At 40.9% G+C, this 27954-nt stretch overlaps 1 protein-coding gene across 4 annotated transcripts in view; it reads left to right on the forward strand.

Annotated features, from left to right (window-relative positions):
• VPS13D (vacuolar protein sorting 13 homolog D) overlaps positions 1 to 27954 on the forward strand; it is a 256274-nt gene that overhangs the window by 188791 nt on the left and 39529 nt on the right. For all 4 annotated transcript variants that reach the window (XM_020281677.2, XM_075994141.1, XM_075994149.1 and 1 more), the window contains 2 exons: positions 11151 to 11283; positions 14427 to 14622. In XM_020281677.2, coding sequence (XP_020137266.2) covers positions 11151 to 11283; positions 14427 to 14622 — 329 coding nt within the window. The remainder of the gene's footprint in view (positions 1 to 11150; positions 11284 to 14426; positions 14623 to 27954) is intronic.

Below are 27954 nucleotides of genomic sequence, written 5' to 3' on the forward strand. Positions count from 1 at the left end.
CTAATATTTTCTATATATTTTTAGTTCACCAATTAATTTCTTTCTATTTTTAGTAGAGTGGGGGTCTCCCTCCTGACTTTGAGCAATTTGCCCACCTCAGCCTCCTAGAGTGCTATGATTACAGGCGTGAGCCACCGTGTCTAGTCCCCACTTCCGATTTGTAGAATTTCTTGAATTCGTAGTGATGTTTTTTGACAATTTTGGAAAATGCTTGGCCAATGTCACCCCTCCCTCCCTCCCTCCTTCCCTCCCTTTTATGGCTCCAATTACACAGAAATTGGGCCTTGTATTTTTACCCTCTTGGTTTTTCTTCGTGTTTTGATCTGAATATTTTCTTCTGACTTATTTTTCAGTTGACTAATCCCCTTTGGTTCTTTGTTTACTCTGCTGTTTTCACCATTTATTAAAATCTTAATTTTAGTTTTCGGGTAAAACTCTTCATCTTTTTATACACTTTTGAAGATAGTAATCACACCACACTGGTGAGTGATTTTTTTTCCCTTAGTTTTCAATCATTTAGTCTCATTTTCTTACATGTCTGGTAATGTTTATTGAACGCTGGACATTGTATAGGAAAAAATTAGAGGTTCTGGTTAATGTTGTTTTTCTGCAGAGAGTATTTAATTTTCTTCCTTCCTTCTGCCTCAGGTGTCTGTGCTTTGATTTCCCCTATGCATATCTCCCTTGGGAAACCTGTTTTCTGAGCTTTCATTTGCAGTAAGGGGTAAATAACTTCAAGAATTTTCCAGAGGGACTTGTATTTCAGAGAGTATCAAAGCCTGATGCTTAAAGGGAAGAGTCCAGAAGAAGGATTTTTTCCCCCTCTGCATGGACAATGGAAGGATGGGGGTGGGGATGGTGTGTGTGGGGTAGAGAATAGATAAGCTTTAATTCCTGAAATTGTAACGGAGGCCTTAACAAAACTTAGTCCTAAAGGATCATTTCTGTTTAGGCAGGAAAGTAGGTGAATCTTCTAGACAAACAGGTGTTAATTAGCTCTCTTTTAAGTGAAAAGTATGTTGAACCAGAGCCTCCATTTTCCTATCTTTCTAATAATTGAAGGTTTTCTATTAAAAGCAACATAAGGCATCGGAATAGGCCCACTAAGTCACCTTTGGAAAGCACAGCTTTTGATTTAAATGGACTGTGTTCCCTTCTTCATTCCATGACTTTCCAGGCCTCACATCTGTTAACCTGGAAGTGGCTAATTTAACAGGCTTTAAAACACCAGATCTGTAGGAAGTAGATGAGTGTGAATTCTAAATGTCCTCTCCCAGGTCACCCTGTGTGGGATGGAGTTAAAAGATAGCAAGGGTAAGAATGCCAATGGAAAGATTGCTGAGGAATCCAAGGGCCAAGGGCCAACCCAGTCAAAACCAGAGGTTCTTAGGAGCTATTGGGAAATAGCCAAACTGCAGGTTTACTTTTGCATTAGCCTACATGCAGAGTGGGAACATTTGAGTCCATTTTTAAAAGAACCTTCTTTTGTCCTATACTTTGATAGTGAACTTAAGCCAGGTCTCAGGAGAAGTGAGGCAGGACTAAAGTACCTTAGGGCCAGGTGTGGTGGCTCACACCTGTAATCCTAGCACTCTGAGAGGCCAGGGCGGGTGGATCATTTGAGTCAGAAGTTCAAGACCAGACTGAGCAAAATCGAGACCCCGTCTCTACTAAAAATAGAAAGAAATTACTTGTACAGCTAAAAATATGTGGAAAAAATTAGCCAGGCATGGTGTTGTATGCCTGTAGTCTCAGCTACTCAGGAGCCTTAGGCAGAAGGATTGCTTGAGCCCAGGAGTTTGAGGTTGCTGTGAGTTAGGCTGACACCATGGCACTCTAGCCTGGGCAACAGAGTGAGACTGTCTCAAAAACAAAAACAGCTAAAGTACCTTAGATCTAAGGTATCTCCCATTTCCATTCTACCCTTGCCCACACATTCAAAAGATGGGTCCAACTTCTTTGTTCTCCCAGATGCTACAGAGTAGTTCCCAATTGGTAGTCTTACCTAGATTCATTATACTTGCTTATAAATAACTGCTTTTGACATTACCTAGAAGTGAAGTGTTGGCTTTGTATACATAGCTTTCCCAAAATGCAGGCTGTAGCCTCCAACCTCCATAAAAAGTTGTTAGAAATGGTAGCTTTATTTCCACTGTGAATGGCCATGTTACTCTTAAGTGGATGATTTGGGGTGTTTTGAATAGCAGAAGACTGGCAAAGATGGAGGGAAGATTGAAGTCTGAACTGGGTAAACTTTCAAGATCTAGTCCATCTTTCCTCCCCACGTAATGTAATCCAGTCTGGTGTAATGTGATCCACATAACGGACATGTACCAAGCCTCTATTTCTTTGGGGCCTGTTTCAGATCATGAGAGTAATCATTTTGGGGAAAGGAAGAAGTGGATCCGGGAATTGGAGCCTGACTCCTTTTTCTTTTCTGGGGATTTGCATGTAATTTTTCAGAAACTTTATCATTTATATACTTTTGTCAGCTGCTGTCCTTTGTCAGTTCCACTGCTTGGGAGAGGAAAGATATATGCCTGGTGTCTCTTTGATTTTCACTGGCATTTAGGAAGGAATTTTTCCATGGGGACACTAACAAAAATCATGGTTGGGTCCCTTCCAAATTACGTGGTATCACATGTAGGTGGACACTTAGCAGACTTTTGCTAGGGATGATCATGATCTTTCCAGTTTCTTCTGTAAAATGGACATAATGATATGGCCTGCCTCATAGGGTTGTTGTGAAGATTAAACTAATTAAATGACTTCATAGATGCCGAGGCCTTAGAACAATGCCTGGTGCATGGTAAATGCTGCTGGCCAGTGTTCATAATTCCACAAGTTACACATGATCTTCGTAGCTGGAAGTTTGCCCATACCTATTCTGTACCATACTCACTTAAAACTTCATTTATTTAAAGAAACAGTTGGGAACAGATTTCTTTCTGAAAACCTCATCAAGATTGTTTCAAACCCTTGAAAGCTACCTGACTTTTGCAGCAAGAAGTTCAGTTTATACTGGTGCCCAGCATCTGTGATTATTTACTCTGACGTCACCCACTTCCTTTCTTCCTGAGCTTTTGGCATTAAAGAGAATTTATCTATTCATTTGAAATACAAAGTACTTTGCAAGAATGGAGTCCTTGTGACTAGGAAGGAGGAGATAAACTTGAGCTTCTTTTCTGTTGAGGAATGTCATGTTTCATTTCTAAATTTCTGTATTTTGAGATGTTAGTCTATTTGTAATTGATGCATTTGTGCTTTCCTTTGTTCCAGAATAGGCATAAGGTGATTCCTGTAATTTAGGATGAGACATGCAGGATTCGGTTGGGGAGAAAGAGATGGTGCACAGGGAGCCCGCTCACAAGAAGAAAGTAGGATTTGTAATAATAACTCTTTGCTTTGTTTCTTCCCAAGTGCTTTCATATCCAAGGTCTCAGTGGGTAACTCTGTGGGTAGTGTTCTCCCTGTTTTATATTACTAGATGAAGATGCAGATCCTGATGTATCTTTTGCTCATGTTCCCCCAGCTGAATCTAGTGACAGAGTTGGCATCGGGACTCTGTTTTTCAAAGCCGGTGTGCTTTCCTAGAATTGAAATAATTTATCTGCCAAGTCAGGCATTATAATGTGACCACCACAGGGGGAATTTTTTCCTACGTCATAATCTAGCTCCTGGTTCAGAACCAAGACAGGAGATACTGGTGTATATTGAAAAACCTTGTTAGGACGGCAAAACTGGAGATCTGCCAGGGTAGTAAAGGCTTATTACCTATGGCTAGCATTAACTATGCGGAAACCCACCTTCAACTCCTCTGTATGCTTCGTAGGGTTTTCGGCAATGGACAAGTGGGGCTTGGCATCCTCAACATGATCACTTATACCTTCGGTCAAAATAGCCAACAGTGAGTCCTAGCTGGTGAAGGTGGGACACAGTTCCATCTACAGCTGGGCTTAAAGCTTTATCTTCCCTACATAATTCTTTATAACTAGTATGGAAAAATCATGGGGAAAATAGGAATTGACTAAGCCCTGACTACTTGTCTGTTGTTGAAATTCAGTCTTCTTGATTCTACCTTTGTACATCTTGCTTATTTCTGTGCCTTTAGCCTTATAGCAAATTCCAGCAATCCTTTTTAGAGAAAAAGCAAAACCCTGTTATGGGAGTGCTTCAAACCACTCTGAGCTTCCAGATTAATCTGAAACAACATCTGAGTTCATAACTGGGTCAGAGTTGCAGACTAGCAAGAGACTCAACCAATTCAACAGGCCTGTGTCTTAGGCTAGTTAAAACACTGTGACAGTCCTGAGGAGGTCTGACTTTGTTGCATGCATTTTGACCTTGTGTGCTGAGATAATTCTGGGTGGCTGTGGATAACTTTGTTTCTTAACTGAAAAGGAGTGTCTGTTGCCTGATAAGTGCTTATCCATGAAATAGCAACATGGTGTATGTCTTAGGGTAGGAGAACTTTTAGATCTCTACAGACCCCCACCTCCACTCCCCCCCTAAAAGCAAGGTCATTGGCTTAGGCATGTTATTTGAGTAGAATGTCGGTCCCAGCTTTAAAATGTCTTTATTATTTTTATTCAAGGTCTCCTGTGTAGGTTCTTTTCCCCTTTTCTCTTTGCCTTAAGGGTTATGCATAATCCATAACCAAGTAGAACTGAAAACAGTTAAACCCGCTCCACTTCTGGTGGATAGAAATCTAGAATCCAAAATCCATCTCTTTCTTGCCAAACCTCAACTTGTTCCATGCCTTTTTAAAAAAAAATTTTTTTTTAAATATCTCTCCCCAGTCTCCTCACCCCATCATTATTTGGCTGAGTGAAGACTGTTTGGTTCGCCTTTTATCAATAATAGATATCCACTGCTCTTTGATTCACATTTTCCCTTAACTCTTCCCTGTTTATAAGTATCACAAAAGGTTTCTTCAACATCGGGGCAAAATTCACACTCTGAGAATAATTTTTAACTGTGGATATTTTAATAACATCAAAAAGAGGAAATGGTGAAGACTTTAGTTTTCAAGTTACTTAGGCCTTATATGACTTGAGGGAGGTTTTCTTAGTAGCATACTGACAAAATTAAAGAATATTCTGAAGTTTAATGCCCAAAACTTGTAAAAAATGATGGCTAGATACTGTCCCAAGCATTTTGCATTATTATCTTCTTAACCCTTCAAAGCAATCCCTTTACAGTAGAAAGTATTAATCTTTTGCAGATGGATAAACTGATGCTCCAGAAAGTTAAGCAGGATGCATATTTAGTAAGTGACAAAGTAAGATTTGCCTCCTTTGCTCCTGCCTGTTTGACTACATTATAGCAGCCCTATAAATTTCATGTCAGCCTTACTTGTAAACACAACATATAGTTGGGTTTTCTGAATTCAAGCATAGCTTATTGCAGGCAATGCTTAATAGAAATAGGCTGTACTAGTAGCTGAGATTTGTAGCTATACCTTGTACAAATGGTCCCTGACATACAATGGTTCGACTTAGGATTTTTCAGCTTTATGATGGTGCAAAAGCTATGTGCATTCAGTAGAAACCATACTTCAAATTTTGAATTTTGATCATTTCCCAGCTAGCGATGTGATCTGATACTCTCTCTTGATGCTGTGCAGTAGCAGTAGGCCATGCGATCATGAGGGTAAACACCCATGCTCTACAGTGCAACATATTGCCAGATGATTTTGCCCAACTATAGGCTAATGTAAGTGTTCTGAGCATGCTTAAAGTCAGGTAGGCTAAGTTATGATGTTCAATAGGTTAGGTGTAGGAAATGCATTTTCAGCTTACAATATTTTCAATTTGCTATGGGCTTATCCAGATGTAACCCCATCATAAGTTAAAGAGCATCTGTGCTTAGAATATAAAACTTTTCATGCTGTAGAGTCATGTCACTTCTCTCACTTTTCCTGTTTTATGTGGTCACCATCTGCCCTGGTAACAAGGAAGATATTGCTACCAGCAATTACTCAGTGGGGCAAGGATATTAAAGAGGAAATTTCCATTAGGTAAATAACTGAAAGAAGAACCCAAGAGAAGGGGGAGAAATTCAAGCCCAGGATCCTATTACACTGGCCAAATACCTTTGGCATCCCATGCTTGCTGAATATCATAAAAGGGTCAGGAAAACTGATATGACAGAACAGAAGGACACAGCGTGAATTTTTCCCCTTGCACCATTCCAGCATCTACTTGAATTTCGGTTTTATAAAATCAGCTTTTCAGAGCTGGGCCCCAAACTTAGGCTAAATTGCAATGTCTCCATTTGTATAGATAATGGGATTATTTCTAGAAGGTGGGGTGTTGCCACACACTGTGTGTTAGCCATTCAGTAGAACTGGCATCTTGAAGTACTTCTGAGATTCTTACCCCCTTTCTGAAAATATTGCTTTTATAGAAGTTAATGATTTTGGACTATGGCCAGAATTAACAAGGATGGCGTGTATTTAAGCTACCTACAGGGAAAGAAAGGGGAAAATCATTGTCTTTGTGAGTGTAATAGCAGATTTTTTTGAAGGACATTCTGTTCCTTGAAATCTTTTTCATCTTAGCTGAGACAACATTCACTTGAAGCCTTAAGTATTTTGTGGACTTGAAATTGCAACAAAATGAACTAGGTTGACTTAAGTCTCTGTAGATGCTTCTGGTGTTGAGGTATTATTTATAACGAGCAGTTACAAATTATCTACAGATTACCTTCTAGTTGCTAGTTGTTTTCCCATTTTGAGAGCCAAGCAGGCACTCCCTGCTCTGGTGCTCTTATGCCCCTCTCCAGATAGCTTCCGCTTTACTGGGGGATGCATCATGCCAGACGCTTGTGCTGTCTGGTTAAATCCTGGTGACAGCCTGCAGAATCTGGTTATTCCCATTCTGCTTATGAAGAAGTTCACATTTAGATAATTCAATACTGTTTTTATTGAACATCTCATATGTATCAGGCTCTGTGCTACATGCTTTGCGTGTATTATCTAATCCTTATGGAGTCCTTGTAGGTAAGATGAAAATGGAGGTTCACAGAGGTTAAGTGACTTGTCTGACCTTATAGCTATTAAGTGTCACAGTCAGAGTTTGAACTCAGGTGTGGTTGTGTTTCTGTTATGCCACATATATACCTCCAACTGAGGTCTTGAAGGCAAGAGGCAGAAACCACTCCTGATTTCTGAGTCTCAGTCTCCACCCCGGCACAATGTAGGGGCTGCATGCATGTTGGATCCCTTGGTTGGTGGACTGGATGCACAGTGAATTGTACTCACTCACATCCTGATGATTTTCAGCCTCTGGGATTCATTTCTCCTGTTTGGGTAATCTGAATATCTGCCTCCAGGATCCATTTGTCACAAGGCAGTTGGGAGGGGGTGTGAAGGATGTCCTGGGCAACCACTCCCTAGCCCATAATGTAGCTCTAGTGGGTATCTCTGCTGTGTTTTGATTATCATCTTCAAATTTGAGGACTTGGATGAGATAATGCTTCCCATCTTGCAGACTATGGCCAGAGGGCGCCCATACTGAGTGTTGCTGGCACCCATACTGAGTGTTGCTGGAATCGGCTCCCTCTGAGACCCAGGTGTTCTCACACTGTCTTTGTGTGAGAAATAAGGGATGGGTCTGATTTACCTTCCCATAGAGGTGGGAAATGAGAGGTGGAATTAAGGATGACTACGTGCTCCCACAGTCAAAGGAGGCCACATGCTTTGTGCTGTCCTGGGTTCAATACTCAGAACCCAGTGAACTGGCCCAAGGCCCTGCCCTTGACCACTATACCTGTCATCTTGCGGGCTTTGTTTTAATTCCTATAAAACATCTCTCCCAGTAAAATCCAATTAACCTCCCATCGATAGTTTGGTTGGATCACAGATTTCAGTATCTACCCAAGTTTTCTGAGTTCTCAAAGCCATATCTCTAAGGAATAAAGACTTTTGTAATAGTTGACTATTAACAAGCGACAAAGGACAAGTCCAGTTGACTTGCAGAAGTAATTTTTTATGGACAGAGAAGTGGGAATTCAGATGAAAGCCCTACTACAGTCAAGTAAGTTGAGTTAGATGTAGGCACCTTTGTATAGCAAAGGTGAGGCAGCTGAGAAGCATGTGGAAGAATCCGGCATTTGGAGGGAAGAGTGGTCTCTTAGACCATCTCATCCCATCCTCCTTGGGCCAATGCAGTGTCACTGGACAGAGAGCACCCAGGAGCCAGTCAGTGCAGGGGGAGCTGGGGCTGCACAGCAGAATGCATTGGAAATGAAGCTTTTGGCCTGGGCTCACTCACAAACCTTGGAGAGTAGACTTGTTTAATTGAGGGGGGTTAGAAAACGAGAGAGTAGTGTTGAGCAGTTTGCCTAGATTATTCTCCCTTACTCTCCTAAGGGGGAAAGTATTATGGGAATTCTTAACTTCTTCTAGTCAGCTGCCAGAGATAGGGAAAAAGCACCTTAACATAATCTCTCTTCCAAGGAAATCTCTCTTCTCAAGGAAAATAAGAGCTTGAGAGGAATGGGAAAGATCTGAACAAGACCCTGAGAGTAGCTGGGGTGCTCCTGGGCCTCTTCAGGTGGAGCACGTGCCTCTCGGAGACACACAGGGCATGGACACACTTCACATGACCACGGTCTCGCTGCTTCTGAGGCAGCGGGGAGAGGTGTCTTTGTCCAGACCCGGAGTGAAGAACTCTGCCAACCTATGTGACTCCAGAGCATAGCAGGGGCTCTGGTTGGCTCTTTCCAAAACAAAGGTCACATTTTCTCCCTCTGGGTCCCCGGGTTAGTATAGTTTGTGTTCCAGGTTCTTGTCACTGGCTATTTCACATATGTTGTCACCTTACCAGTGAGACTGTCAGTTCCTTGAGGCTAGGGTCCGAGGCTTTATTTGTTTGTGTCCTGAGCAGTACCTAAATCTGTATTGGGCCCAGAGTAAGTGCTTAATAAAGACATTCTGCCTTGGATCGTAGATCTCCACTTTCAGAACTGGAAAGGATTTTGGAAATCATGAAGTTCGCCACTTTAATTTTATAGGTGGTACCACTACAAAAACTTACTTTGAAGGCTGGTGTTTATCTGCTGGAAAGAGAGGGTTTTATTGTGTTAAACTGTAGTGCACATGAGCATAATTCTAAAGCTTCGAAAGGCTTTTTTCGAAAGACAACGCGATTCAGCTGCTACCTGGACAGGTGACCTCGGAAGAGGCTCAATTTTTGCTCTCAGAGGGGTCTGCGAAGGCTCCTGTCGGGCAGTTCTTTCTCATTTATTTGGCCGTCTTCCTCCGGCTTGCTGGGTTATCATGTTCTTCCTTGAACTAGTAGCTGACTAATAACAACAATAAGAATGCTAACTAGATGCCAGACCCTGAGCCATTGTCTCTAATCCTTTCAGCCATATGACAAAGAAGGTACTATCACCTTTCTCCAGATGCAGAGGGAGGCTCAGGCTCATGTAGCTACCAGATGGTTGAGAGAGGACTGGGGTCTGGTTCAGTCAGATGCCCCCAAGCTTGTGGGCCTTCCCCTGCACTGTGGTGGCTCTCCACTGGGGTCTCCACTGGGGACTCTAGCCCCTACTTAAGGTGGTTTTGCAACACCCCATAGTGTCTACAGTTTCCTAAAGGAAGTTGTAAAATTAATTTTCATTAACTTTAATTTTCTTAATTAGACAGGGAGTGATGGGGAATGTATGACAAAAATCAAACAAATAATGATAGGGATTGTACCCCTGGAAAGGTCAGTCATTACTGCCCCAGAGCATAAGAGCACTGAGTAGAAGGAGAGAGTCTTCCCATAGCTTGCTCCAGGAGCCATTGCTTTACATGGAATTGCTGCTCCTTTCTCTAGTCCCTCTTCAGTGCCCAGAACTCACCTGTCACTGGTGTCAGGAAGCCTGAGGGCCAGGCACAGTGGCTCAGGCCTGTATTCCTAGCACTTTGGGAGGCTGAGGTGGGAGGATCACTTGAGCCCAGGAGTTTGAGATTGCAGTGAGCTATGATGACACCACTGCACTCTAGTTCGGGTGACAGAGCGAGACCCTGGCTCAAAAAAAAAAAAAAAAAAAAATGTGTATATATAAAAAAGAAACCTAAGGTTTCCAGGGCACATCTGATCTATCCTACCCTCACTACTACCACCACCCCAGCCCTGGCTTGCCAAACCAGAAAGAAACAGGCCCCCAGAAGGCTACCCAGTGTGCTAGTCTTCCAGGCAGGCTGTTTGCCTTGAATCTTTGCACCAAGCTTTATATCTAAGTAACATTCCTGTGAGTTTTCTAAAAGGTTAGTCCTGGGTCATTGGCACTTAAACCACTTGTTTTGGTAGATCCTTCCTGAGAAGGTTAATTATATATTTGATATCCTTCTCTTTTTATGCTTGAATGATGAGGATAAGTACCCTGTGGTTTATTAACTGTCACTTTAAACCTTTTCAAATTGTCTTGTGACAAAACAGAGTTTTATGTCCTTTTTATCCGGCTTTGATGGATGAGACAGCTTTTCTGGTTGTCACGTATGCCAGGATAAATAAAATCTCTCTGATTTGTGGGAGAGGGTGGGTTTGCATTAAAGTCATGAGTTCAAGTCTTCTGCTTCCTATGAAAGGTGACCTAACCTGTTAATCATTTCATCTACTTAACTTTTTTCTGTTGATAAATGGAGCTTGGCACCCAGTGGGCACTTGGTAATTGTTGAATGAATGAAAGAAGGGATTAGGTGGGAAGGTTGATCTCTCCAAAATTTTGATACCAAACCCTAAAGCAACAATATGACACATTTTCTGTTTTGAATCCCACTGATTCTTAGAGCAAAGAGCCTGTGTCTTTACCATCATAGAATCCCAAAGTTCACCTTTCCCCCAAGGCCATTCTGTTTACTTTTAATTTTTCAGTAAATTTGCAGTAGTATTGTGGAAGGTAAATGTCATCAGAGGTTTTTAGTGTTTGCTTTGCAAGTCTAGTGTCCCCATTTTAAGTGTTCCAGTTTGTATATGTCCAGTATTTTTGAGAACCACCCACCAGGGACAGACATATGTAATTCAGCAATTAATCTCTCTCATCACTATTTACTGAATCCTGGCTAGGAGCAAGGGAAAGTATTTATTTAAAATAATTAAAATAGTGAAAATGGTACTGAGGCTTTGAAACTCTACTGTTTTAATTCATTCCAGTTCGCAGGGACATTGTCAGATGGCTTAGGGAAGACAATGGACAATCGACATCAGTCAGAGCGGGAGTACATCAGATACCACGCAGCCACCAGTGGTGAGCACCTCGTAGCCGGCATCCACGGCCTGGCTCACGGTAAGTCACTTGATGTCAGGCTCTTCTGCCTCAGTCCCTCAGGGGTGCCGTTGCACCCTTCCGACTGCAAATATGAAAAAGAAAGCTGACAACAGAGGAAGCCCTGGCTTGGTATCTTGGTGTACCTAATAGCCTTCCAGGCTCTCTCATTTCATTCTCCTTTCAATTGAAATGTGACAGCCTGCAAGAACTCCTCATTCACTTTCAGATTGTTGTGCACATTGCAGTTCCTTCCTGGCTTCTCTTCCCCACATTGCAGTTCCTTCCTGGCTTCTCTTCCCAAGTGTCATGAGGTATACTCAACTGAACCTCTTCTTAGAATTGGAAGGAACTGCTGTTTCAAGACTCTACCTTCTACTTACTGATCATTCCTTCCAAAGAAGTTGAAATGAGAAATTGGCGGCCAGTTTAGGGCCCAGATGTTTCTTAGTTTTGCATAAATGTGCACTCACCAAAATTATAAATCCATGTATATGCCTAAGAGATATAGGTGATGGCATGAATGTGTTCAGTCTCTGAATTTGTTTGAATTCCAGCTTTTAATAGTTTAATTCCGATTCATTTGCCTTTTGTTGCATTTTTCTCAACAACTTCTTAATGTGGCATTCAAGGCCCTTGAAAATATAAACCTAGCCAATTCCCAACCACCATCCCCAAGCCATGCTGCATTTCAGGCACGCAAAGCTATGTGCTGCTTCCCAAACATGCCTCCAGGTCCTTCCTCACTCATAGTCCTTCTGCCCTTTCCTCCTTTGCCTCATTTCCTTGCCTGTCAAAATCCTACTCATCCTGTAAGTCCCAACTCCAGTGACATTTCCCCAGATATGCTATCCCAGTTAGAATTAATGACAGGTGGAATACACATGGCATTCTGGGTTGTGTATGTCACCAGCTGTGTATACCCTGCTCTCTGATAGATTGTGAATGCCAGCAGAGCAGAAAGGGCATTTTGCATTCATCTTTATTCTTGTATACCTCACATGACACCTGGCATGTAGCTCATGCATAGTGATGCTTAATATCTTGAACTATTTGTACCAGATCCTTAGGAATCATCTGAAGCTATCTGAGTCATATCAAGACCAATCAGTCTTGATTATCTGCATTTGGAGGAAGAGGAAGGAATATACATAATAAAAAATTATATTTCTATTTGTGCTTAGGACACAATGTTTAGGATAGGATTTTTGTTTGTCAATTTTCCTAGTGGTATTTCGGATCAAAATGCCTTTGCTTTTCCTAAGGCTGCCCAACTGTAAAGGGGGCAGTCTCCAAGGTGACATCAGGCTAAAAGAAAAATTTGGCTGAAAGTAATCTGTTTTATGGACTTTAAGGTGACTGTTCTGCAATCATTTGGGTTAAAGATTTAATTATTCTTTCTGGTAACTGCAATGATGATGCATCAGAATATTAGAGGACTTTCTTAGTGACTATAAAATGCTTTGTATAATTGCCATTATCTGGCCAACATCCTTGGAGTATGAAGAGAGAGCTGTCCTCACTTTCTAGCTGAACACACAAATGTGCTGAGAAAATGGATGATTTGTTGAAGGTTGCAAAATCACCTCCCAGCAAGGATTATTCCAATAATAAGTACAGCCTCCCCAGGAGCCACAGAGAATCTGTTGAGCTCTGAGTTATATGAAATCAATAGCCTAGAGTGAGATTATTTCCTGGGGATGAAAAGACCTTTAAAAGATGAGGACCAGAATCCACTCAGTCCCCTTGGCTTCAAAACTGGGAGTTGTGCTCAGTTCTCTCTGTAGGCCCTGCTTGACCTGAACATTCAATAATGTTCTGTCTCTCGGGTCCCAGTCCGAAGTCCTGTACTGTCCATGCTCTGCCAAGAACTCAGAAGTTTGGGAAGGGATATTGACTTACTGGAGCAAATGGACCCAGAATCCAAAAGAAACGTGAATTGTTAGTACATTCTCACCCAAGGAGTTTCCTTTACCAATTTGTCTCACTAGAGCTGAAGAGTCTAGAGAGCTTCCTCACACCCCCACTGTCAGAGGGTAAACATCCTGTGAGTGTCCCTGGCACAAGTCCTGGAAATGCTCCCCGGACAGGGCCTGCCTCTTCCCTGCAATGCCTGTGACCTCTCCAGCCTTTGCCAACATCTGGCCTCTTCTGAAGCTCTTTAAGCCATTGCTGTCGACTTTGAAAATGTTTGGAATGTCTTTTTGATGTGGGTTGGAACTGAGGGTCCTTTGAGGGTCCTGGCTAGTTTGGGCAGCTTTTGGGGGTGGCCTTCATGAAGGCTTCATCATTCACTGTGATTGCCTACACCTGATTTCAGCAAAGCATGCAGTTGCTTCTGCCCCATTTCAAACATTTAGTTGTGTTGGCCAATCACATAGTGTTCTTCGAAAACTGAAAACTTATACAGTCAGCTCTCTGTATCCATAGGTGCCACAACTGTGGATTCAACCATATATCAAAAATATTTGGGGAAAAAAAATTCACAAAGTTCCAAAAAGCAAACCTTGAATTTGCCATACGGGCCAAGAACTATGTTGAATCCACGCAAATGAAGTAATGTGTGGGATTGTATTGCGTATTATAAGTAACCTAGAGATGATTTAGAGTCTACAGTAGGATGTGCATAGGTTATATGCAAATACTGTGCCATTTTATACCAGAGACTTTTGCATTCTTAGATTTTGCATCTGTGGAGAGTTCTGGAACCAATCCCTTGTAGATACTGAGGGATGACTGTATTTAGTTATCTTTTTGCCTTATGTTTCATAGGATTCCAACTTCTTCAAACTTTCACCAGAGGCCTCATTTTCTTATCTCCTAGACATAATCCTCTGTCTGTATCCTCTCTCAATTGCCCATCTCTAGAATTGAAAAAATGGCCACTGTTAACCTCTCAGCTTTTCTTTGATTTTTCTTAACTGGAGGATGCTTTACTTGTGACTATGATGTAATATATATCCTCTGATGCTGGACTTAATGGGCAAATCTGCTGGGTCCATCTGCTGTCTCTGAGTTGGCCCATCTTGGGGCCCATCTGGCACAGAGATTAACAGAATGCCCTTAAGTTAGCATTCCAGGTGCATGGAATTGAGGGGTTTGGCTTTAAATGCTATTGCTTTTGTCCTTGGCCAGGTTACAATAGCCCTTGTCTTTTTCACTAGGTATCATTGGTGGATTGACCAGTGTTATAACCTCGACAGTGGAAGGTGTGAAAACAGAAGGGGGTGTCAGCGGTTTTATATCTGGCCTTGGGAAAGGGCTTGTTGGCACTGTAACCAAGCCAGTGGCAGGTGCCCTGGATTTTGCATCAGAAACAGCCCAGGCGGTGAGAGACACAGCCACACTCAGTGGCCCCAGGTCAGTGGTTGTGGTGGGGAGTGGCTTTTGCAATTTCCAGCCCAGGTCTGCTGCTTCTCCTAATCCATAGTGATGTGTTTAATCATATACTTTCTGCCTTAGTTATGTGATTCTTAATCTGAATACTTAAAACGAAAATTTCTTATTGGCCTAATATAAATGCATGAAAATGAGGTGCAGAAGCCTGGCATGAATTTTTTCAGATATATTTCTAGTATACGATGTTATTTTTCTTCATGAGAGAGGTTGGAAGTAGGATTACACTGTTACAAGCTTCCCTCTTCACCAAGCTGACTGTATCCCTACATGCCTATGAAGAAAACTATCAGGTTATAGTGTGGGTTCTTGCTCTTAGGCCATGGCATACTTCTAGAATCCCTGCAGTTGCAGTTCATCATGTGCATTTGCTCCTTCTTAATTTGCCTTCTACTTGAAAGTGCCAGCCAGTCCCCCAACCTCATAAAGAAAACTTCCGCGTCCCCCATGCAAGTTAGCAGTTCTACCGTGGGATGCTGTCCTGCCTTTTTTTTTTTTTTTTAATGAGAGACATATATATCCAGTGTCTCATTATAATTGCCCCTGCTGGTCTCAAACTCCTGGCCTCAAGCAATCCTTCCTCCTGCAAAAGTGCTGGGATTACAGGCCTGAGCCACCCTGCCCAGCCTGTATCTTATCTTGATATCAGCTGAGACTGGGAATCAGAGACAGCCCATATAGCTCCAAATCCCACAGAATCCAACCACTTTAACTTAGCTATTCGCTTTAGTGGCCTATTTTAGCCTCTTTTCCAGAGTGACTAATTGGGGAGTCTTATCAATAAGGGGTATAATGAATGTTGCAGTTCCCAGCCAAGCTGGACTCACCTTAAGCCCAAAAGGCTTTTTGTTGCTGCCTGGATAATAATGTTCTCTGTGTGAATTAGTGTGCCCTTTTAGAATGCCTAGGGCCTGGGCCACGTCCACACCCTGTCGCTCCCTCAAATACGATTTGAAGTGAAATCATCCCCAATTAAAGTGAATCCATTTGTCTGTCACCAGGAAACCTTACTGAAGACACATTATTGCAGTAGGGGAAATGCTTAGATTGTAGACTGGAGCCACGCAATGTGTTTTGCCAGAATGTCTTCCATCTGGAAGCAGCTGCTTTTAAAAAAAGGAGCTGTAGAGTTTACTTTAGTTAAGTAACATTCTATTCTCAGATACAAAGCTAAAACAATCCTTGAGTATATTTTGAAGCCTTTATGAAGTTGCATTGAGTGGCAGGCGGTCAGCAGGCTTCAGAAGTTTTTCCAGTTAGTTTTTCCATTTCTGCTCAAAACCCAAGAAGTCCACTTGCAGTGCTTCGTTAAGGTTGCAGGACTTAATGAAGTTCGTTAAAGCAGAAGACCCCTGAGAGTTCCTGAAGGACCGTCCTTATTCTTAACATCTCAAAATGGCCAAGGGGTTGAATGATTTGTTTCAAAAAGGGTTTAAGGTATATGTGTTAACATTTGTAAAGATTATTTTGTGCTGTAAAGTTTAATGATGTTGACTAGACAGAAATCACTTGAATTTTGTACAGTGTCGGTTTGAAAGTCTTGATGAGGTTTTCGTTCTTTTTAGGGGCATAAGTAACATAGCCAGACACGCTGCAGAAAGTGTTCTTGTCACTTACCAGTTGTCCAGCGTTGCCATGGAAGGTTTGATTTAGTGTCAGCCAGTACATATCTGTCATCCATTCATTTCCAGTCAGTAAATACTGATTAAAATTTCCCCATGAACGCAGGGTTGGGAATAGAGCAGAAAGCAAAACTGTCCCTAGTCTCAAAGAGCATGTGATCAAGGCGGGCAGCAAACATAAAACAAACAGGTAAATAATTACTTGATAAAAGTATGATAAATGACAAAGAGGAGATTTACAGGGTGCCATGCGACTGTATTATTAGAAGAGGAAGATGGCTAGCCTGGTGGTCAGTGTAGTCAAGACAGGCTCTTCCAGGGACGTGGTATGAAGAGGAAGCCTGAATGAAATGGAAGCAGAAGTAGGCCAGGTGATGAGAAGGGAGAACCACATTCCAGGTAGAAGGGAACTGTGAGTGCAACACCAGAAGGAAGGGACTCAGCAGTTAAATGCCAGGCATGGTCCAGGTGCCTCCACATGTGCAATCTCACTCAGTCTTCATACTTCTTTTACAAATGAGGATAAGACAATTCAGAGAAGTGCTGTAGCTTATCCACAGCCACACAGTTGTTGGGAGATGGTAAAGCCAGACTCACACCTGTCCCGTCTTCTGAGTCTGTGCCTAGCACTGCTTCATGGCACTGCACTGCCTGGGCCTGGTGGTCCTCGTTGGTCCTCGATTTCTCTTGCACGTGTGTCAGAATCAGTTAGTGTCGAGTTATGGCATGCTGCACAATTTCTTCTCTGCTGACTCAAGATTTAACGTATTAGCTAAATAAACCCTGACATGATTCAGTGTCTTGGCCATCATGCATTTTTCTCTCTCTGGTTCCTCTGGCCTGCCACCTTGGCATTATCAGGATCCCACACCCTCTAGGACAGGCTTCACTGAGAGCCATACCTAGTGATGGCACGGTGGAACCAGTCACTGCCAGCACTGGTCGTTTGTTATCACAGCCCGTTGAATTTTTACATTTCCATGTAAATGAGGCGCCCGAGATACAGAAAAGTTGTACAGCTTGCCTCAAAGCAAACAGTAATTGGGGAGCCTAATTTAAGTTTAGCTGCTGATTTCATGGAACAGCTGTCTGCCTAACCATTCACTCTTCTAGAAACAAAAGCTGCATGATAAGTGAGGAGCAGCCAGGTAGTCACGGGCCTATGGACATGGGTGCTCAGAGGCAGGAGATTAAGCTTTTATATGCCCTTTCTATTCCTGGAGGTGTCAGTAGTGGCAGAGCCATGGCAGAAGTTACCAGAGCTGAGTGGGACGTATGATGCTAATTGGGGACCGCAGTGGATCACAGTGTCCTTTGTTGCACTGAAGAAGCATTACAGATTCTTTTGAAGGGATAAAAAGTAGCCCTTGTACCAATTTCCCTCAGTCCATTTGTTCAGGTCCAAAAGTAGGGTATTCATGAGGAGCCATGTGTTAGAAGAGAGCACTTGACCTGGAAAACAAAAGGTCAGAGTCCCAAGCCCCTTTCTTTAGCTTTAGCCCCTTGGTCAAGTCTTTTAGCCTGTCAGAGCCTCAGTTTTTTCATCTATAAATTGGGGATAAATATACCTGTCTATTTATTCTACCTCTCAGGGGTTTGAAGCCCAATCAGAGTTATTTTAATGTGGAAGCTATAAAGAACTATAAAACTGCTGGGCAATATAATTTTTGAGTCATATTAAAGGGACATGGAGATCTTGTGCAGGTGGAGAAATGTTTCAGTGCCAGTTTGTTCTGATGACACTGTGTCTCTTAGGAACATACTGGTTCTACCCAAGGGATAAATCACCCTGGTTTCTTGGAAGTGAGTTATAATCATCTCCAACTATCCCAGTTGATTGAACAGGATCCAGGGGTGTTACTCAGGGTTTTTCCCCACTGTTTAGACAACAGGGACTAACAAATGATTTGAAGGGATTAGAAGTGAGATTCTGACCGATGGTTGACCTGAGCCCAGGGACCAAGCCAGGAATAGAACCCAAGAGTCCAAGAGTTCTGCCTCTGAGCCTACAATTGGAATGAGACTTTCTGCTTCCTTTGTAATATTTCATCCAAGTGAAGGCTTAGATCTTAGCATCTATGTTTTAAAAGACCCAAATTTTAAGCAGATGATAGCAAAGTAAGCCATAAAACTGTGAAAGAATACTCCTTCCAGTAATCCATCTGAAAAGTTGCCTTACAGGAAACATTGGCTTCTTTTTGTGTTTATTTGAACATGATTTTATTTATAGGGAACCCCCCCTTATGTTCTTTCAGATTAAAATACTTCCAATTTCTCTTGTTGGAGTGTGCAAGCATTCCAAAAAGACAGCCACCTAACTTTCCTCTGATATTTCTAGGCAACCTAATAGTTCTTAGGAAGGCAGGTGGGGGCAGGGGAGAGAAGAGGGCGGAGGACAGCAGAGCCTTTGGCCTCAACACGAATGCTGTGGACCAATATCCCCCGCTGCATTTGTTAAGTGTACAAGTATGTGTGGTTTGGAACTGAAATAAGAAGCCTTTTCCAAGGCAACGTTCTGCTGGCTCAGGTTACATCTTCTTGTCTACGTGTATTGGGCCACATATGTCTGTTCCTAAGTAAAGTTTATGAAAGTGGCACAGATGCAGCCACACTTGTGGTGCCACTGAAACCATGAAGCCATGTGAAAAGCCTGCCACCCTTCAAACAGACCAGGCCAAAGCAAGGCACCAAGCCATGGGCGAGTGTCCAGTTCTCTGCATAAATGCGGTGGTGGTATCTGATGGTAGCACTTGAACAGATGATTCAGTACAAAGCTGTAGAGACGCCGGAGTAGCCATTTCACAAAAGAAGGCAAAAATACCTTTGAAAAGAGAGGAATGTCTGACTCTGTGCTATATATTTGCTTATTTGTTTCTCCTAATACCATCTGTTGTAAACTTTGGGGTGCATGACATTTTAGGGAAGTAGCAGATGAAGATTTATGAAGCCGGACAGTGAGGTTTCCTCCAAAATATTTCTTCACCTTTTTAGTCAAGACCCAGAAAGGAGGGTAGAAGTGGAGTTGGCAGAACTTGAAATATTTAAACTAATTTAGCAAAACTCCTGAGTGTTGGAGCTTATCTCTTATTTAAGTTAGATAAGGAGGAAGGGGGAATTTGAAAGATAATGATGGATCAATGTTTAAGAATATAGCCATCAGGACTGATAATGTTCTGGAATCCCAGGACCCTTGTATTGTGCGCAGATGTAAATTCCAGTTGCTCTGAGAGTTTTTGAGTAAGCTTTTGGTTGATCTCACGGAAAAGATTTATGGTGGGCATATTTGACTTTCTCAGTAAAAACATTCCCAAGACGTCACCGAAAATTTGTTAAAGACACTTTCCGTTAATAGCCTCTTAAATGTGAAATCGAAATGGATTTTCTTTAGGAAAAGCCCTTTTGTGACAGTGTTTGCACCTTATTCATGACTCTCCAGGATAAAAGGGACCCTCTTGTGTCACTAGAGCCTGAATGCAGTCAGGTTGGACAGGTCAGAAAAAAGTCTGCAAAGAGAACTTAGGGAATGTGTCCACTAACTAACTCTTTCATTCTAGTTTGGCAATACTGCTTTTAATTGTTCTGCTCTGAAAGCAGCCATTTGTCATACTTGATATTATACATAGGACATCAAGCAGAATTCTTAATAGCTTGAATTGAGCCTTTAGGGAACGTCCAAAGGTAAAAATCTAGTAAAAATTAAAATGTTTATTAGGATACACCAGTACCTCAGTTTTTCCACCAGTGTTCCATTTACGGCAGGGAATAGTAGACTGACAATTCCCTGTATCTGGGGGCAGAGCAAGTTCAACATTTCTTTGAAAGTTCCTATTTTATCTTAAAACTGTAAATGGGTATTATAATTTTATTCCATGTTTGTTTTAATAAGAAAGTATATTAATTGATGCCTAGTAAAACAAAACTTTCCAGAAAGATGTGCCGTGCCATCCTGTGGCTGCTGCCTCATGCTCGTTTAAGAAGTTCAAGCCACTCCTTCCAGATGAGTCCTGTAGACTGTGGTAGCATCGATATAAGGACGTGGGTATTGGTAATGTAGACTGTGGTAGCATTGATATAAAGACATGTATATTGGTAAGGGTAAAAAGCTAGAACTTAGTGCATATTTGACCCTGGGGCTCTGTGTTTTGTTTTTGGGCATATTGTCTGTTGGCTTAGTAACCACCTGCTGCTTGGGATAGCCAGTGTATCATCTCTCTCCCATGTTATCCAAAGGTGGCACAGTGGATACAGTGGCAGCTACTTTGTCTTCCTCTCACCCTTGCATATGTATGTATGAGGTGAGAGCCATATGTTCTCACTCCCTGATCTTGCCATACCAGGTCTTTCTAGAAAAAGCTTGAAGATAGATGGATCATTTTCTCATTCCTCCTTCTACCTGAGCAACCCCAGAAGAAGAAACAGCATTAAGATCTGTGTTAATGGCATTGGATGTCTCACTTGGGTCCGAAATTAAGCTAATGAAATTATAGGATAAGATATTCTTAAGAAACATTTTAACAGTCCTTCATGCCCTTATAAGTTAAAATTCCTTTTGTAGGAACACAGCAGAGAAATCCTATTTCTGAGAAAGACTTCTTCCTTCTTGCTGAACTCTAAACACCGCACTCCCCTTTCACTCAAGGGCCTCCAATGATGCCATTCTCATTATAACAAAACTTACGGAAAGCTCAGAACTATTGTTGGAAAAAAAAAAAAAAAAGCAAAGTGTGTGTGTTCATGCGCACATGTATTTGAGAAAAGCCTTTCCATTTCTGAAATCCCATGACTCATTTTTATGCAAGATTATCTGTTAAGAATAAAAAACACTTTTTTGGTCATGGTACATTATAATCATTTCTAGAAAGGAAAGCGTCTAATTTTTGCCATTTTTGGCATACAGAGTTAACTGACTTCATGGAAACCACACAATCCTGCTTCCAAAAGTAAAAATCAACTGAATTTAGGCATGCACATCTTTAAAGATATATCTCAACCAGCAGGTCCTTGCACAAAGAAAATGAACAGAAAATGTAATTGTTTTCTGATTTTCTTTTTCCATTTAAAAATTAAGTAACCTAGGCCGGGCGCGGTACTTCACGCCTGTAATCCTAGCACTCTGGGAGGCCGAGGCGGGTGGATTGCTCAAGGTCAGGAGTTCGAAACCAACCTGAGCAAGAGCGAGACCCTGTCTCTAGTAAAAATAGAAAGAAATTAGTTGGCCAACTGAAAATATATAGAAAAAATTAGCTGGTCATGGTGGCGCATGCCTGTAGTCCCAGCTACTCGGGAGGCTGAGGCAGGAGGATTGCCTGAGCCCAGGAGATTGAGGTTGCTGTGAGCTAGGCTGATGCCACGGCACTCACTCTAGCCTGGGCAAACAGAGTGAGACTCTGTCTCAAAAAAAAAAAAAAAAAAAATTAAGTAATCTAGCCATTGTAACTTTGTAGTCCCTTCTTTGTTCAGTGAATTTTTTTAAAACTCTGGTATAACTTACATTTAATAGTACGTATGTAGACACACATTTGAGATTCTTGGTTTGAACTTCAGGAAAAATAGAACTGTATCTATATTTCTTCATAAGAAAAATTTATATTTTATGCATTAGAGAAAAACGAAGGGCCATTTATAATTTGTGGAACTCCTCTGCAAAGGCATTGGATTTAAATATTTTTAGGTTTTCATGACTATCCTATGTCTTTCATGGTTTTCCCTTACAGAATCATCCATCTTTGCCCAGGATGAAATTGAAATCTTCCTTAAAGAGAAGATCCAGGTTTGGATTCAAATCTCCTGCTCCCAGAGAGCTTCAGACTGTAAGATAATTCTGAGATACACAGAAGACATAAAGAATAGCAGGGAATTAAAGACTTAGTATTATATTACAAATAATGGCTTATAAGCTTTGGGGAAAGGAAAGATAGGTTTGGATCTTAGAATTAACCCTTAGTTTTCTTGTCCTGATAATTTTATCTAGTACTCTCTTGCCAGATTGCCTCTCCAAGTTTGAAACTTGGCAAGTTTCTAATTTTTCAAATGGAGGAAAAATAAGATTGAATTAATAAAACATTTTTATCACAATATACTCTAAAAGAAACAGTGTTTTATTATATTTGGCTTATATAATTCAATCAAGTTAACAATGTTACTTATCTATATCCTTAGTGGATTTACTTTAATACATACCGGAAACCAGTTTCTAATTACCACAGAATTTGTACATATGGGTTCTTTTAGAACAGAGGGTCTCAAAATATGGTCTAGGAACCCCCTGGGGAACCCAAGATCCACAACATCAAACCTATTTTCATATATTTAGATACGAATTTATATATATATAATGATTTTTATAATATTCTCTAATGAGTGTACAGTGGAGTTTTCCAGAAGCTACACAATATGTGACATTGCAACAGTTTGAATGTAGAAGCAGATATGAGAATATAGATAGCTATTTTCTGTTAAGCGAGATTTAAGGAGATTTACAAAAATGTAAAAAAAGACCACTCTTCTCACTTTTTGTGACTGCTTTTGTGCTACCAGCCAACAAATATACATGTACTTGATTAATTTTTTTGACAAGCTGGTCTGTTTGAAAATATGGTGATAATCTATCATCTTGCTGATAAGTATGCATATATTGGCAATGGTAGATTAATTGGAATTAAACTTATAGGAGCCACTGTAATGTGATGCTTCACTTTGGCTTCCTGCCAACAGTTGTCAGCCCTCCTGGTTTGCTCCTGACTTTTACTGGGTTTCTTGAAGTAACAATTGGAAAGATTTTATCACATATCAGTAAGAGTTCTTACAATAATTTACTTAATTTAGTCCTTCACCTTAACCTACCATCCTAATAAATTTTAATTTCAGCAGTATAGGAAGTACAGAGCATATTACTTCAAAGTGCAAGATCTTATCAAAAGGCCATTTGGTTGTGTTAGCATTGCCCTGAATCTTTCAGGTAATCGAGAAGGTGTATCTATTTCAGAATTTAGTTGCCAAAAACCTCAGCTCTCTGCCCTAGCAAAGTTGGTGGAGCAAGACCAACCCATAATATTTGGATAAGCTCCTTTGAACTCTTTGTGGAAAGCCGTTTTTATGATGCAGTTGTTCTGTGTTAACACCAGAGAAAGCTCCTAGTAGATTTTCCCCAAACATACTTCAAACATCCATAATGGCAGGGGTGACCCAAGCTGTATCATAAAATCCCAGGGACCGCAGAAAACTTCAAAGGGGCGTTAGAGCAAACCTCACCTCTCGTTATGAGGAGTATGGGTCATAGGAATCCTGGCCAGAATCCATGGTAACCTCACTGAGTAATGCCAGGGTGGACAGGGGGCAGGGCGCGTCAGTTCCCTGGACTTCACTGACTGACCCCAGCAGCACAATTAGGGTAGTGATACCTGGCACCTGCCCACCTGTAATGTAATTTGGCATCACAGGCCAAGTTCCCAAATGTAAAGTGCTTTTATATCCCTTAGTGAAAAGACGCAAACCACAAAGAGTTTTATGTTTTTGGTTGAACTATTGAGTGGCCCCATTACTTTGCTTTAGCCAATTCTGAACTTGTGATATTCAGATCCGTTGCTTAGTAAGTATAGGCAAATTAACAGTATAAATTTATTAACTGACTAAATCTTGAACTCCTCCTGTACTTCAGGCATATAAAAGGTATTAAGTGCTGAGAATATTTAAATAATTGAGGACAAACTGCTTTCAAGAATCTTCCAGGTTCTTGAGAATCACCAAGTTGTTTGGTTTGTGTGTTGATATTCTTAAATCAGTCTTGTATGTTCATTAAAGCAAGCATCCTATTGCTTTCTTGAAGTATCCCTCTATTAGTGATTTGACTTACTGTTTAGTCTTGCAAACAACAAAATTGCATTTGTATGTGATGGTATGTGTTGGGGCGTAGTTATAGGCATTTTTCCACTTTATTACCAGGTCCATCACAGCTCTTTCAAAGGAATTCGTTATAGTTTTACTAATTGTTCATATAATTAGCTAATGATCCTTTGATTTTTCAGTTATTCTTTATCCCTTACATGTATTTAATAAATATTACTTAGTGTCTACTCCACAATTAATAAGAACAGTGTTTAAAAACCTATCTATGACTTTTGACCTGAACTATTTTGCTATAACAAAATTTTTTCTTTCAAATTAAATGTTATCAAAGTAAATATATGTTCACACTTTTAATGTCACAATCTTTCTAAATGTGCGAAAACAAAAGACAGTAATCTATTGCCCCACCTTCTCTGTCCCTGAATCCTAATCCCCCAGAGGAAACCACTTTCAATATTTCTGGCCATTTCTTCAATTTGGAGGTATTTACCTCCAAATTTCTAAAGTAAATAAATAAGTATACTGCTCTTTCTTCATATCACTAGACTTCTTGTTGCTATACATATGTGTTCCCTCTCCCCATTTTTCAATATAGTTAGGTCATTATTTTGGATAAATCAGTATTCAGTTTTTACAGTATTATGACATTATTGTTAGTATCACTGGGAACCTCAGCCACATAGGTTACTACGGTTTACTTTTTTACATTTTTGGTTTGTTTTTTCTCCCTTGAGTTAGTAAATGCTTTTAATGTTGTTGCCTGCTTAGTTTTCTATATGCTTATTCCTAATTCTCAAATTTTTATTTACTTTCAACTTTTTTTTACCCTTGAATTAACAACTCCTTTTTCTTTTTAAAATAATTTTCTATCTTCTTATTGCTAATTTATTCACAGACTCTCCTCTATATGTTTAACAATGTGTTGAGTAATTTATCCATGTCTTTTCTTTTTTTCTTTTCTTTTTTTTTTTGGGAAATTCTCTCCTTAGATCTCTCCTGCTCTTATCTGACTTTTGTGACTTTTTTGGTGACTTTTGTCTTAGTACTATTCTGAGTTTCTTTCTTCCATTTATTTGTTTTGCCCATTTTCTTTCATGAATAGAAACGCTCCTCAGATGTTTAGTGATTCTTGACTATCTGTTCTATTTAAAGATGAAACACTAAGAAGCCAATGAGGAGCTAGCTCGGGGGCCTTACCACTGAGCGATCAAGTGAGGACCTGTTGACTCTGGTCTTCTGTTGAGAGGAGCAGGCTGGATGGGGGTGAGAGAGGGGACCTACAGGTCTGACTGCTTCTCTGCAGAGATTTAATCAATCTTCTTCCCGTTTGCACTTCACAAACATGCCTCCTCCTTCCTTCTTTACCCCCAGGCCTTCAGGGCTACTTGGTGCCTCCATCTTTCTGAAATTTAGTGGTTCTACCGTACTAATTAGCTTAGTGCTTTGTGGCTTCCACTCCCTCAAGCTTACATTTCAGCACCATATTTCCATCTGCTTTTCAGCTTCTAAAATATTGTTGACACCTTCTCTGTATCCTTTTGGATGCATGCCATTTGTGTCCCTTTGCTTTCACTTTAGAGGGGTCTCTGGGCTAGATCTGTCATATTTAATCACAAGTCCTATAATTTAGACTTTTCATTAATTCATTTATCCTTTCTTTTTTTTAATTTTTTTCTTTTTTCTTTTCTTTTTTTTTTTTTTTTTTAATTCTTTTCTAAAAGTACAGAACGGGAAAATTGAAACATTTATCCTTTCTTGTTGTCCTTCCCCCTCTACCTCCAATAGCTCTAAATTAATGTGGTTTTACTGAAATCCATATCCATTAATTCTGCAAAAAACAATCTTTGTTAGTTTGCTGGCATTAAATAATAACATTAATGCTAACATTTTTAAGCTTTTACTATGATCTAGCCATGGTTCTATATACTTTACATATATTATCTCATTTAATCATCACAGCAACTTTTGGACAGTGTCTGCTCAGGCAATCTGTGGCCCTTCTATCCCAGAAAGATTTATAATGCATCTGGTGAGAAGCCGTTGCCAGTCCCAACCCCACCTTTGAGTCTGGTATTGGTCTTTAATCTCTCATTCTGTGTGTTGTAAAGAAACAGGTTGTAGAAGGCTCTTGTCAGATCCCAGGAACATGAAAGAAATAGCACACCCTACCGTAGTGACATGGCCCTGTCACCACCCCTCGCTGAACCATAAAAGCTATTCAGAGGGGCCAGCAGCTGGTGAGCGACTGTACTTAGATCCTGGGTGCTGATGGGTGTTTTGTAGTTTCCAAGGGAAGTTGCTGAAAGTTTTCTTATCTTGACACTCCAAGGGTAAGAGGTCTTTCTTCAAAGAAAAGCGCTTGTTTCAGAAAGAGATGTGGAAAGAACATAAAATCACAGATTCTTCCCCAGTTCTGAAAAAGAAATGGGAAGGAGCAATGTGGTAGTGTAAGAAGAAACCAAACATTTGCAGGAAACAAGAAGAGGCTCCCACAGCACTATTTGGCTCCATATCTGCAGTACAAAGTTAGAGGGGCCTACCGGGGGGAGTCACAGGGCCCTGGATTTAAGTCATTACACTGCTGTTTCTTAGCTGTGGCCCAAAGCAAGGTTTTCTTCCTCTTAATCTCTCTGAGGTGAGATTCCTTTGACTCATTTGAAATTAGGATCATAATGCCTATCTCAGTGGGTGGTTATATGGATTAAATTATATAATGTATATAAAGCACTTAGCCTGGCATGTGGCTTGTAGTTAGGGCTCAAGAAATGGTCGATTTTCTCTTCTGAATATAGAGTGTTACGTGAGTAAAATGGGTTATTTCAATAGCTCTTCCTTGTGCCCCTATACCTGAGTTCTTGCTGACCACTTGCCGTGGTGCTAAGCCTAGGAGTTGATATTTTTTCCTGGATTTTTGTCCTTCCCATTCTCTTTCTTCACACAAAATGGACAGTTAAATTGAGCCCTACACACCTGGTTAGAATTGCTGGGTGGAGGGACTCACCTGGGCTCTCAGCCTTTGTTTTGTGAGAACTGCACTGGAAAAGGTGTGCAGAGGCCACGAACTTGCTCTGAACCCATTTGTGAGGAGCAGGTGATCCCAAACTATTGTTAGTGTCTGCTGTAAATGATATGCCTCTGGGTTCGAGCAGAGTTCAGCCAAAAGCCCCACATGACATGGAAATCTGTCCTGGAGCCAGGTTTGTCGGGTAAAAGTTATGTAGCGAATGTCTCCAAACATTGGCATCTGTTGTCTGCCGAGAGTAGGACAACCGAGAATGATGGAGTGCTTACGGAAATTAGGATGGAGCATGCGACCCTGCAACAGCTGACAAACTGTTTCAGGCCACTGTGGCTCGTCCAGCTCTTTTGATAAACAGCTTTAAAAGCATTACGTGGTTTGGAAAGCATTCTTCAAAAATGGTTATACTTTCCAGACACATGACAGTCCACCGTTCAGTATTGTTTAAGGATTTTGAATTATAAAATCAGATTCCTTTTCAGTGGGGCTGTTGAAAGTCTCTGGAGCTTATCTGTCTGACTCCTGCCAGGATAATCTCACAACAATATTATCATGTAGCTCGGGGTCCCCTATCTCTGTTTTCTCTGTTTAAAAAAAAAAAAAGTGTTCTTGGTTTCAGGGCTAAGTTTAAGAGGATAAACTCTTTCATTTCTGGCTAAGTATGATGGCCTCCTTAAAACATTGCTTTCATCATGTACCTTTTATTTCACAATTTCTGCATAATGAAATTATAAGATAGATAATTTTGGATTACTATAATGCTTTGAGCCTTTGAAAATGAACATTCTCTAGATTATAAATTTACATTTT

Source organism: Microcebus murinus, chromosome 2 (genome assembly GCF_040939455.1).
Source record: "Microcebus murinus isolate Inina chromosome 2, M.murinus_Inina_mat1.0, whole genome shotgun sequence".
In the NCBI taxonomy this organism is placed as follows: domain Eukaryota; kingdom Metazoa; phylum Chordata; class Mammalia; order Primates; family Cheirogaleidae; genus Microcebus; species Microcebus murinus.